The following is a 13,989-nucleotide window of genomic DNA, read 5'->3' on the forward strand; positions in this document are numbered from 1 at the left end:
ACCTGGACGGCCGTGAACATAACATGGGACCACTGTTCCAATGGCAATGTACTGTGTTCTTGACACCAGGCTTTTCGGGCTCTTCTGTGACCAGGAGTCAGTGGAATGCAACTTTCAGGTCTATGGGCGAATAAACCATGGCGGTTCAGTCGTCTGTAGACTGTGTATCTGGAGACAACTGTTCCAGTGGCTGCAGTAAGGTCCCGAGCAAGGCTACCTGCAGTACTATGTAGCCGTCTGCAGGCACTGATGGTGAGATATCGGTGTTTTTGTGGTGTCGTACACTGTGGACGTCCCGTACTGTAGCGCCTGGACAGGTTTCCTGTCTGCTGGAATCGTTCCCATAATCTTGAGATCACACTTTGTGGTACACGGGAGGGCCCGTGCTACGACCTGCTGTATTTGACCAGCCTCCAGTCGCCCTAGTATTCTACCCCTCATAACGTCATCAATATGTGTTCTTTGAGACATTTTCAACACATAGTCACCATTAGCACGTCTGAAAATGTCTGACACTTACTCGCTGCACCGTACATTCTCATGCACCAACACACTTCTGTGTATGTGTACTGCTGCCAGCACCACCGTGCGACGACCGCAGGTCAAATGCACTGCATGATCATACCCTGAGGTGATTTAAACCCGCAAACCGCCCACCACAGCGTTGTTTCACCACGTATCTGCATTATCCTTAATTTATGAGCGTGAGTGTAGATGCTATTCACGTCGGGAGATATGGGTGGCCAAATCATTGGCTCGACTTGTACAGAACGTTCCTCAAACCAATCGCGAACAGCTGTGGCCCGGTGACATGGCACATTCTCAGTCATATAAATTCCATCGTTGTTTAGGAATCTGACGTCCATTAATGACTGCAAGTGCTCTCCAAGCAGTCGAACATCCAGAGGACCCACTCCATTCCATGTAGACACAGCCCGCACCACTATTGAGCCACCGCCAGCTTGCACAGCGCCTTTTTGACAGCTTGAGTTCATGGCTTCGTGGGGTCTGCGCCACACTCGACCCCTGCAGTCACCTCTTGCCAACTGAAATCGGAACTAATCTGATCAGATCAAATAAATGGTTCAAGTGGCTCTGAGCACTATGGGACTTAACTTCTGAGGACATCAGTCCTCTAGAACTTAGAACTACTTAAACCTAACTAACCTATGGACATCACACACATCCCTGCCCGAGGCAGGATTCGAACCTGCGACCGTAGCGGTCACGCGGCTCCAGACTGTAGCGTCTAGAACTGCTCGGCCACTCCGGCCGGCCTTGATCAGATCACTGTTTTCCAGTCGTCTAGGGTGCAATCGATACGGTCACGAGCCCAAGAGATGCTCTGCACACGATGTCGTGCTGTTAGCAAAGCCACGCGCGTTCGTTGCCTGTCGCCACAGTCCATTAACGCCAAATTTCGCCACACTGTCCTAAAGGATAGATTCGTCGTACGACTCGCATTGATTTCTACGGTTATTTCACACGGTGTTACTTTTCTGTTACCACTGGCAATTCTACGCCAACGCCGCTTCTCTCGGTCGTTAAGTGAAGGCCGTCGGCCACTACGGTTTCTGTGGTGAGAGATACTGTCTGAAATTTGGTACGAGGGTAATCCCAAAAGTAAGCTCTCCTATTTTTTATAAGTACATAGACCTGTTTATTTCTACAACGGTTACGTCAGTTTACAGCCTGAACATTTAGCTATTTTTCAACATAATCACAATTTCTGTCGATGCATTTTTGTAGACGCTGTGGCAGTTTTTGTATGCCCATGTCATACCAGCTCGCCGCCATGCTATTCAGAAAGTTATAACCTCTTCTTTCACCTCTTCGTCGGAGCTGAATCACTTTCCGACCAAATGTTCTTTTAACCTAGGGAACAGGTGATAGTGACTGGGCGCCAAGTCAGGTCTATAGGGTGGGTGGGTGATTATGTTCCACTCAAACTGTTGTAGGAGAGCAACGATTGGCCGAGACATGTGTTGGCGAGCGTTGTCATGGAAAATGTGTATGCCCTTGCTCAACATTCCTCTTCTCCGATTCTGAATTGGCCGTTTGAGTTTTTTCAGTGTCTCGAAGTACCTGTCAGCGTTAATTGTGGTCCCAGTGGGCATAAAGTCGACCAACAATATCCCTTTCCGATCCCAAAAAACCGTTGTCATGACTTTACCGGCAGACTGTGTTTGTTTGAATTTCCGCGGCTTTGACGAAGAAGGATGCCGCCACTGGCATGATTGTTGTTTGGTCTCAGGTGTAAAGTGGTATGCCCAGGTTTCGTCACCCGTGACAGCTGAGTCCAGAAAGTTGTCCTGTTCGACTGCAGCCGGCCGGGGTGGCCGAGCGGTTGTAGGTGCTACAGTCTGGAACCGCGCGATCGCTACGGTCGCAGGTTCGAATCCTGCCTCGGGCATGGATGTGTGTGATGTCCTTAGGTTAGTTAGGTATAAGTAGTTCTAAGTTCTAGGGGACTGATGACCTTAGAAGTTAAGTCCCATAGTGCTCAGAGCCATTTGAACCATTTTTTTTGTTCGGCTGCAAGGCGGTGAAGAACTGCGCGGGAAGTATCAACTCGTTGCCAGATGTGGATCTTCCCGCTTGCTTTGCTCAACCTTCAATACTGTCTCCTCAGAAATTGACGATCTCCCTCCCCTTTTTTCGTCGTGAATTTCGGTCCGACAACCTGGAAACTCTTTACACCACTTACGAACATTTTTGACATCCATGCACGACTCACCATACACTTCCGTCAATTGGCGATGGGTTTCAATCGGCGCAGTGCCCTTTGCGTTTAAAAACCGAATAACTGCGCACAATTCGCACTTGGCGGTAACATCCAACGGGACCTCCATTCTCAACGGCTGCCAAGTCAAGACTGAGCGCCTCAGAGAGCGTGCGCATGTTTACACACAGCACGTGAAGCACTCTTCACAATAGTGTGATCAACTGCCACACAGATAGAGTTCTGCACTTATAAAAAAATAGGGGACATTACTTTTGGGATTGCCCTCGTATTCTCGGCACGCTCTTACTACTGAAGGTCTTGGAATAATGAAATCCCTAACGATTTCCGAAACGAAATGTCCCATAAGTCAAGCTTTAACTACTATTCCGCGTTCAAAGCCTGTTACTTGCCGTCGTGCGGCTATAATCAGGTCGGAAACCTCTTCACATGAATCACCTGAATACAAATTATAGCTCCGTCAATGACTTTTGTTACTTCAGTGTATAGACAGTCTGATTTGCCTCATCTGTTTGCGAATTGAACACGAAAGGAAATGCCTGGTACTGGTAAGTGGTACAGTTATGACAATAACGAGAACACCATGTAGAGCTCTTATTTTCAGGAATCTACATTCAGAAACATGATATTTGCTAGCAACACCATCCAGCATGCAGTGGGCGAGTGTATCGGGTGGCACGCTTATATGTATGGGTTTTATGGTAATGTATGTCATGCCTTTACGTGGTTTATGTATCAGAACACTTCAGAAGAAGACTCTGCTACGAATTTTGAGGTAAGTTGTGCTTCTGTACGCAATCTGTGTGATACATCAGCATCACTATCGGACGTTGCTGCAGACTTACGTGGCTATCTGAACTTATTTACATAGTCTGCAATCTTAACATAAATTTTAAAAGCGAATAATAAATGATTGTTTACCACTCCAGACTGTAATTCATTTCACGAAAACCCTCCAACATACTGAATAAAATATGCAGCTATGATTACTAAACTAAAAATGGTAGCTAGTATGATAAAAATGTTGAATAATCTAGATTAAGAGAAGGTCGACTCATATCTCAAGGAGGAGATGGAAACGGCAACCTCTCGCAAAACAGCAGCATTGGATCCTGACCTGCTGTTTCGTACTGCCGCGACTCCATCTAGCTTAGCACAAGCCATCTGATTCATAGCTCTGGCGGGCAGCACATACGCGGATGGCGCTTGTTCCCGTGTCTGATGCACGCTTCCCGTAGTACCAGGTGGTTATGCACTGAAGAGCCAAAGAAACTGGTACACCTGCCTAATATTGCGCAGGGCCCACGCGAGCACGTAGAAGTGCCGCAGCATGACGTGGCATGGACTCGACTAACGTCTGAAGTAGTGCTGGAGGGTACTGAATCCTGCAGGGCTGTCCACAAATCCGTAGGAGTCCAAGGCGGTGGAGATATCTTCAGAACAACACGTTGCAAGGTATCTCAGAAATGCTCAACAATGTTCATGTCTCGGGAGTTTGGTGGCCAGCGGAAGTGTTTAAATTCAGAAGAGTGTTCCTGGAGCCACTCTGTAGCAATTCTGGTCGTGAGGTTGTCGCATTGTCCTGTAGGAGTGCACAATGGACATGAATGGATGCAGGTGATCAGACAGGATGCTTACGTACGTGTCACCTGTCCGAGTCGTTTCTAGACGTATCAGGGGTCGCCATATCACTCCAACTGCACACGCACCACACCATTACAGAGCCTCCACCAGCTAGAATAGTCCCCTGCTGACATGCAGCGTCAATGGATTCATGGGGTTGTCTCCATACCCGTACGCTTTCATCTGCTCGATACAATTTGAAACGAGAGTCATTCGACCAGGCAACATGTTTCCAGTTATGAACAGTCCATTGTCCGTGTTGGCGCGCCCAGGCGAGAGGTAAAGCCTTGTGTCAGGCAGTCACCTAGGGTACACGAGTGGGCCTTCGGCTCAGAAAGCCCATATCGATGATGTTTCGTTGAATGGCTCGCACGGCGACACTTGCTGATGACCTAGCATTGAAGTCTGCAGCGATTTTCGAGAGGGTTGCAATTCTGTCAGGTTGAACGATTCTCTTCAGTTGTCGTTGGTCCCGTTCTTGCAGGAACTTTCTCCTACCGCAGCGATGTCGGAGATCTGATGTTTTACCGGATTCCTAATACTCACAGAACACTCGTGAAATGGTCGTACGGAGAATGCTCACTTCTTCGCTACCTCGGAGATCCTGTGTTCCATCGCTCGTGTGCCGACTATAACACTACATTCAAACTCACTTAACTAATCTAACAAATGCACCAGACGCTTGTTGCCTTATATAGGAGTTGCCGACCACATCGCCTTATTCTGCCTGTTTACATATCAGTGTATATGATTACCAGTTTCTTTGGCGCTTCAGTGTAATTAAAGAGGAGCTGGTAACGGAAGTCCAATGTTGGCTGTAATTATCGTGTGACAGCGAAACTTGGTAGATATGCTAAAGCTTTAATGCGGAACCGGTTTACGCCGGGAAAAGTTAGTTTTGATTTTGGCTCCCACGTCCAAATCTGGCGCTGTACGATGTTTGTATGATGGTGTGATATCCACACTGCCATTTGACAAACAGTAACGTGAGTGAACAGTATTTCTATCGAGTGATCATGCGCTGTTAGTGCAAATATTTTTTGTGAACGGCAGCAATTACAGTGTTGCACTGAGAAAGTGTTGCCTACTGAAAGGTCTGAGTAGAGGCCCGTGTCATCAGGTGGGTTAAAGGAGATGATGACGAAATTCGAAAACAAGAGTGAGTTTGGTTTGGCACCTGTGATAGGAAGGCGTCCTATCCCGGTGGAAGTTCAAATGGTTCCAATGGCTCTCAGCACTATGGGACTTAACATCTGCCGGCCGCGGTGGTCTAGCGGTTCAGGCGCTCAGTCCGGAACCGCGCGACTGCTACGGTCGCAGGTTCGAATCCTGCCTCGGGCATGGATGTGTGTGATGTCCTTAGGTTCGTTAGGTTTAAGTAGTTCTAAGTTCTAGGGGACTGATGGCCACCGATGTTAAGTCCCATAGTGCTCAGAGCCATTTGAACCATTTTTGAACTTAACATCTGAGGTCATCAGTCCCCTAGACTTAGAACTACTTAAACCTAACTAACCTAAGGACATCACACAACACCCAGTCATCACGCACATCAAAGCCCGAGGCAGGATTCGAACCCGTGGAAGTTATTGACGAGGTTTCTGTTGCTGTAATTGACAGTGCAGCATGTGCCCCAGGTAACGCTAGTGTTCATGCAGTGTCACGAGAATTATTCATCCCATGATATGGAAAATTTCGTGCTCTATTTTACATCGGTACCCATACAAGATCCAGACAGTGCACCAACAAAGTTCTGAGTTTGCTCATTGGTTTCTGGCACGGGTCGAAGTTGATGACATGTGGCCGGGCAACATTCTATGGCGTGAGGAGGCTCATTTTACACCACAGGATGCAGTGAATACACAGAACTGCTGAATTAGGGGTACTGTTAAACGGCTTGTCGTCCATTAAGAGCCACTGCACTCGCCGTATGTGATGATACGGTGTGGATTCAGAAGCACCTTTATTCTCGGTACGTTCTTCTTTAAAGAAAATAAAAAATAAACCCAGAGGACCTGTCAGGCGTACCGTGACGTCTGCTCGTTATCGAGACCTCCTCGTAAGGCATGGGATTCTTGCTTTGAAAGAGCGCAACTGCGTGGAAGCCACTGTTTTCATTCAAGGTGGGCCAACACTTCATGTCGCTCGCCCAGTGGAAGAACTGTGTAATTCAACCTTCCACGAACGTTTTACCTCCAGAGGTTGTTCAGATGCAAGGTCTGCAAGATCGCCTGAACTGAGTTTTGGCTTTGTGGATACGTAAAAGGACCCGTTTACCAGGGACACGTTCGGTCTCTGCCAGATCTGAAGGCCAGTATACAGGAACACATTGTTCAGACTGCACTGGAGCTGCTGTGGGCAACCGTTGACAACATCGTTTTATAGACACAGCACCTCATCGACGTCGCCACTGCTCATATTGAACAAATCGTGTAAGCAGCAGTCAATAATAAAATCAACATTATGTCTTTCCCATTTGTTTGATTTTTTCTGGCCACGCCACGTTACTAATCCGTTATAGACGGAAACATTTCTATACGTCTTTCGGGCACTAACTGCGCCACATCTTCACCTGAGTTTGGAATTAACTTTTTCCAGCACTAATAGGTTCTGCATTAATGTATTAGCGCGTTTACCAAATTTCGCTGCCAGACGATAGCTACAGCGCACACCGAGCCTCTGTGAGTAGCTGCACTTTAACTATGACCACCCAGTTATTTACAGTGTGTGACAGTCTTGGACTGTAGATAGTGCTGTGAGCCGCCTCGTTCAGCATCGCTCCGCTAGATAGTTGCACTCTTCCGCAGGTGGTAGCAAGATTTCTCGTCGTGAAATGCCATGTACACATAGGCTAGCAGCCGTTACTGTCGTAAAAAGTCGTTTACAACAGTCTTAACGCTTATGATTCGTCTGGTCACTTCGTATAAATGGTTCAGATTCTCAAAATGTTGGGTAGATAGTATGCTACAAGGCTGACACGTTTTGGGGTAAACTGGTGTGGCTGGCTATGAACACACCGGTTATTGCTTATTAAAATGCTGTCATCTAGCCTATATATTAATTTTTCGTGGAGATATTAGAATCATAGTACCAAACATCCGCTAGTGCATGTTATTCCAGAAGCCAAGTGTGTATCTTCCGATCTCTGAATTTCCCAGCAAAATGTAGTTGTGAACCGTTGTACAACTGATGCCCTTTTATGTGTATGACATTTTTGAATTTCCCATAATTTTTCCTATGTGTGCTAAAACGTAAGTCTGATTCTTGCATTTTCACATTTACTGTCAGTTTAACTTGGTTCATGTTTGTTGTGACTGCAGTGCCGCGACAAATAACGTTCCAGTGGTCGAAATCGAAACTACTGCCATGCATTTCAGTCGAGAGCACAATGCCGCAAGTTCAACGTGCTGAGGAACGCTCGGGAATGATGCGACTTGAGCATACGGTATGTGGGCCCCAACGTGGTATACGCGATCGCAACGCACTCCAGCGGCAGTTGAGGGATGTTTCTAGTTCGTAAATCACACTGTTTATTCAACGGGTGCACATAAAATGCCCACGTTAGCTCTATTAAAACGCACATTTCCTCCATCGTCCACGAAAAGGAAAGTACCATGTCCAATCAATAAGGACAGAGACATATAAAAGTTCCATTACAAACAGTGCGGTACAAATTTGGAATACTTCTCCGCAAAAGATAAACATTATTTCATCATTCCCACATTTTAGTAAAACCCCAAGGTCAGTCTTACTCACTGGACTCGCATTCGGGAGGACGACGGTTCAATCCCGCGTCCGGTCATCCTGATTTAGGTTTTCCGTGCTTTCCCTAAATCGCTCCAGGCAAATGCCGAGATGGTTCCTTTGAAAGGGCACAGCCGGCTTCCTTCCCCAATCCGATGAGACCGATGACTTCGCTGTCTGGTCTCCTCCCCCAAACAATCCAATCCAATCAGTCCTACTTAATCACTGTTCCTACCCAGTAGCTGAATCTTTGCAACATGTGAATTACGAAGCGTAAAAGAAAGAGGAGCAAAATATCTTTATACAAGCGCAAGCTGTCCTGCAGATTAAGCCAATCGAACAAAGACACTCCTCAAAAAAAGGTGAACTTATATTTACATAACATCAAATATTATAGTACATACTTATATTAAACTAATAATAAAGTATCAGAACCTAATAAAATCGCGAATGTTAGGAAATAAAATTTAGTTGTGTCAAGGCGCGAACCTTCGCCCCAAATACTTCAGCATTACAAAGACAGGAATGAATTCATTACACTAACCCAACAACACGGACAACGTAACTAATCAAAGTATGTTACCCATTTCAAAGAACCTTATCGTAGATATGTTACTAATTGAAATTTAATTGTAACAAATTGTACCAAGAACAATGCGTATTAGTGGATCTTCCTTGTGTCGCTGCTTTCAAATAGCCTACTCTCATAATATGCAAGTTACAATAATTCTTTTGCCATGAATATGATGTTTTTCGTTAATTTATTGCAACGAATCACACAGTTAACAACGGGTTTTCCAGTGATTCTGAATTTGCGGTGCTCAGAAACGGCATGTATACATACACTACTGGAAATTGAAATAAGAACACCGTGAATTCATTGTCCCAGGAAGGGGAAACTTTATTGACACATTCCTGGGGTCAGATACATCACATGATCACACTGACAGAACCACAGGCACATAGACACAGGCAACAGAGCATGCACAATGTCGGCACTAGTACAGTGTATATCCACCTTTCGCAGCAATGCAGGCTGCTATTCTCCCATGGAGACGATCGTAGAGATGCTGGATGTAGTCCTGTGGAACGGCTTGCCATGCCATTTCCACCTGGCGCCTCAGTTGGACCAGCGTTCGTGCTGGACGTGCAGACCGCGTGAGACGACGCTTCATCCAGTCCCAAACATGCTCAATGGGGGACAGATCCGGAGATCTTGCTGGCCAGGGTAGTTGACTTACACCTTCTAGAGCACGTTGGGTGGCACGGGATACATGCGGACGTGCATTGTCCTGTTGGAACAGCAAGTTCCCTTGCCGGTCTAGGAATGGTAGAACGATGGGTTCGATGACGGTTTGGATGTACCGTGCACTATTCAGTGTCCCCTCGACGATCACCAGTGGTGTACGGCCAGTGTAGGAGATCGCTCCCCACACCATGATGCCGGGTGTTGGCCCTGTGTGCCTCGGTCGTATGCAGTCCTGATTGTGGCGCTCACCTGCACGGCGCCAAACACGCGTACGACCATCATTGGCACCAAGGCAGAAGCGACTCTCATCGCTGAAGACGACACGTCTCCATTCGTCCCTCCATTCACGCCTGTCGCGACACCACTGGAGGCGGGCTGCACGATGTTGGGGCGTGAGCGGAAGACGGCCTAACGGTGTGCGGGACCGTAGCCCAGCTTCATGGAGACGGTTGCGAATGGTCCTCGCCGATACCCCAGGAGCAACAGTGTCCCTAATTTGCTGGGAAGTGGCGGTGCGGTCCCCTACGGCACTGCGTAGGATCCTACGGTCTTGGCGTGCATCCGTGCGTCGCTGCGGTCCGGTCCCAGGTCGACGGGCACGTGCACCTTCCGCCGACCACTGGCGACAACATCGATGTACTGTGGAGACCTCACGCCCCACGTGTTGAGCAATTCGGCGGTACGTCCACCCGGCCTCCCGCATGCCCACTATACGCCCTCGCTCAAAGTCCGTCAACTGCACATACGGTTCACGTCCACGCTGTCGCGGCATGCTACCAGTGTTAAAGACTGCGATGGAGCTCCGTATGCCACGGCAAACTGGGTGACACTGACGGCGGCGGTGCACAAATGCTGCGAAGCTAGCGCCATTCGACGGCCAACACCGCGGTTCCTGGTGTGTCCGCTGTGCCGTGCGTGTGATCATTGCTTGTACAGCCCTCTCGCAGTGTCCGGAGCAAGTATGGTGAGTCTGACACACCGGTGTCAATGTGTTCTTTTTTCCATTTCCAGGAGTGTATAAGCTTGAAATGAATGCCAATATGGCGCCTCACAACTCTGCACTGAAGGGAGACGACGTGCGTGTGACGTAGGTGGCGTTGTGCCATATCATTGGTCAAGGCTCAGACGACGTTCAGAATATCTGACGTGCCAGATATCGCTCTGCACGTTCGGAAAGACTCCCGAACGTGCTATTCCACGCTATGACGTCAGAAACCCGGCACGCTCAACGCTCAACGTTCGGATGCACGGTCCGTGTGCCGACGGCTTTAGGCAAAGACACGGCACCTTCTGGTACGACGCAAACGGAATACATCGGAGAGCCTGGCCCCCGGCTGCAGCCGGCAACCCGTCTCCCCATACACCGATCGGGAACCGAGCAACATAAACGCGGGCAGGACTGTCACTTTAAAACCTTACACTCCACCCGGCGTCAACATTCTCCCTCTGCCGACCGCGGACGATCTGCAAACCGCTGAAGAAGACCGCAGGAGGCGCTACCAACGAGCGAGGGACCTTGCCGTCAGGGACGGACTGAAAACACCTGAAATGGATAACAACGACCCCTCAGATGAGGACAGCAAGAGCGGCCCGCTCCCAGCGTCGGAAGCCGAGTCACCTGATGTTGAAGGCGATGGATGACCATTCCAAACTGTTCGCCACAAACGAACGGGAAAAAGCGAAAAAAATCGCAAGAACTTCAACATTCCAACAAGCACCAACGTCCGCTTCCTACATCAAACCATTTCGACCTGCTTCCAGTAGAGGGTGAGCAGATGGAAGTGACGACGCAACCAGTTGCAGAGGAAACTGCCGCGGCCGCCCGCTCTGACCAGCTACAACCGCCGAAAGTGCCAGCAACAAAGATACCACCAATCGAGATTCAGTACACAAGCAAATATCTTTCTCTGAATGCGGAGGTAAAGAAACAGGTCTCCGGTCCAATAGAGGCCATATAAATGGGGGAAACGATTAAATACCATTCTGAGACTATGGAGGATCAACGAAAGGCGCCCTGCTTCTTTCAGCAGACGAAAATCCCGTTTTTCAGTCACCAGCTGGCCACGGAAAAATCTCTGAAAGTGGTGATCAAATATCTACCAGCGAAGATTACAGCCAAGGAATTGGAAAAGGAAGGACACGCCAAAATCTTCACCCAAGCCTCTGACCACCAATTCAAGTTTAGAGATGAGAAAACTTCTCAGCTCGTGGCTCAGCCCGTTTATTGCTTCTCCCTGCCTGCAGGACCAATACGTGACTCGATCTCTGACCTTCGCCATATAATGGATATGCGAATCAAGACAGGAACATACCGAGCTCGGGATAGCCCTCCACAATGAAAGTAATGCTTCAATTCATTTTTCACACGGTTAATTATTGTTACCTACCTGCCAGATGTGTTAGGTGTGGGGACAGTCATCAATCTCAGTCCTGTACCAAGCCACACACTCAAAAGCCAAAGTGTGCAAACGGCGTTGTCGATCATCCAGCGACAAACAGAGGCTGTCGTATGTTCCAACAAGCCCTTCACTGGTAAATGGCTTAGGGGCAGGGTATCCAGGCAAAGGAGCAGCAAGCCACCAGCACTCCAACAACACCAACAATTTTGGACACAAAGACATTTCCTTCATTGCCACAACGCCAGCCTCCAGCTTGAATATCATCTGTCTCCACTCGAATACCACGGGGCCGCCGACCAGCTACAACACAGGCGAAAGTCCAAATCCCACGGATAGCTCCAACCTCTCAGGACTTTTTATCAGTATCAAAGACTTTATTGCTTCCTTGCACCAATGTGACATCTTCACCACTATCAAGTACACTCTACAAAAATGGAAGGATGCACCAAACGTCTTCACGAAACTGTTGGTCCTCTTTGAGGGTGTCATGTCTGTTTGCCCCAGTCATGGCTCGTGAAGTCGTCCAGACCAGAGACCTCTCGCTATGCGTTTTTAGTGTTAATGGAATTTTTCATAAGAAATTGGAACTGGAAGCATTTATCCACCGGCATCTGATCGACATTCTATTAGTAACTGAAACACATCTCCGTCAAGCTCAGACATTTAAACTAAAAAAAACAAGGCGGGCTACAAGACGGACCGGACAAACAGCCATCGGGGCAGGGCAGCCATTTTTTTCAAAAACTCGATCACATATGTGTACACTGCTCTCCCCTCCCCCCCCCCCCCCCACCAGTGCAGTTACGGTTTCCACATCCTATCGGATTCTTACTTTCGTCGCTGCTCATCTGAGTCCTCAGAGGCCCTTCGAGCAGAACAGTTTCCAACTCATTTTTGACCGATTCCTCAAGGTGTTGTTAGGTGGCAACTTGAATGCCATACATTTCGCATGGCACTCTCGGCATACCAGTCCACGTCTTTACAACATGGAGGACCAGCTGGAAGCCATAACCTTTGGCACAGAAGGCCCGACGCAATACAACACACAACCCAGATGTCCTGGACATCGTAATGCTCAAGAACCTACAACTAGATCTACAGTTACGTGCGGTCGACGACCTTACACCTGACCACCAACCCGTGCTGAGGCCCTGGACTGCTTGCCAACTCCATCGTCTGCCGCTGCAAATTGCGACCAATTTGTACCATGGCTCATTAATAACGCCTGTCCCTCCAATGACGTGTCAGCTATTGATCACTGCAATTTGACAGGGAAGGTCAAGCGTTCCTTCCACTGGGCTTCTGTTACCATGGTAAACCAGGTCTCTCACCAAAATACGTTCTTTCCACTGCTGCAAGAATTGAAATACCGCACGAACAGGGTGCGATGGCGCTGGCAACGATATGGGAATCCAGATGACCACAGGGAGTTGAAGAGGCTCTCCAGAGAACTCTACCACCGAGTTGTAGAGAAAATGTGGGAATACCTCCTTTGCCCTCCAGAAGCGGGACAACTGGAGTCTGGTTAGGCACCTTCGCCATTCACTGCCACCTAAGTGGCCCGCAAGGACTGGCATATGACCCGCTGGCCAAGGCCGAAATTTTCGTCGAAGCATACGAGTCTCGAAACACCAATAATGACTTCATGGACAATGACAACACATAGAGAACACGTCGCAGAGCTCTGAATGTATGAGTCTCCTTGGCACCTTGAGCCATCTCTGACCACACCAGCTGACATGAAGATTTTAATCCGCCACCTGGGAACCCACTCCGCCTCTGGACCAAACGGCGTTACAAACGAAATCTTAAACATCTTCCACGCAAGCCATTAGTGTTGCTCACAAGTATTTATAATAGTTGTATTAGACTGGGTTATTTTCCGGGAGACTGAAAGGTCACATGAGTCGCCCCAGTCCCAGAACCTGACAAATACCTTAGTCTACCGACTAACTACCGTCCTATCAACCTACTTTCCATCTTATCGAAGTTGCTGGAACGCTTCATTTTGCGCCACATGAGACCATTTATCCATTAGGCCAGATCAGGTTGCATTCTAGCCTTTGCTTTCAGCTGAACTTCAACTACTGCGAGTCACAGAGTACAGCACCTATAATATGAATGTTTCCAATTATACAGCAGCCATATTTTAGACATAGAAAAACACCTAACTATGTGTGAACTGATAAACTCTTGATCAAACTGCAAGATCTGCAAACCTTGCCTGACTTTTG

General features: G+C 48.1%; 1 protein-coding gene across 1 annotated transcript in view; it reads right to left on the reverse strand.

Moving 5' to 3' along the window:
* LOC126485016 (forkhead box protein J2-like) overlaps positions 1-12,964 on the reverse strand; it is a 28,933-nt gene extending 15,969 nt beyond the window's left edge. Inside the window, exon 1 of the mRNA XM_050108621.1 lies at positions 12,894-12,964. Coding sequence (XP_049964578.1) covers positions 12,894-12,964 — 71 coding nt within the window. The remainder of the gene's footprint in view (positions 1-12,893) is intronic.
* Between the last annotated feature and the right edge of the window lie 1,025 nt (positions 12,965-13,989).

This window comes from Schistocerca serialis, chromosome 6, assembly GCF_023864345.2.
Source record: "Schistocerca serialis cubense isolate TAMUIC-IGC-003099 chromosome 6, iqSchSeri2.2, whole genome shotgun sequence".
NCBI classification, from domain to species: Eukaryota; Metazoa; Arthropoda; class Insecta; order Orthoptera; family Acrididae; genus Schistocerca; species Schistocerca serialis.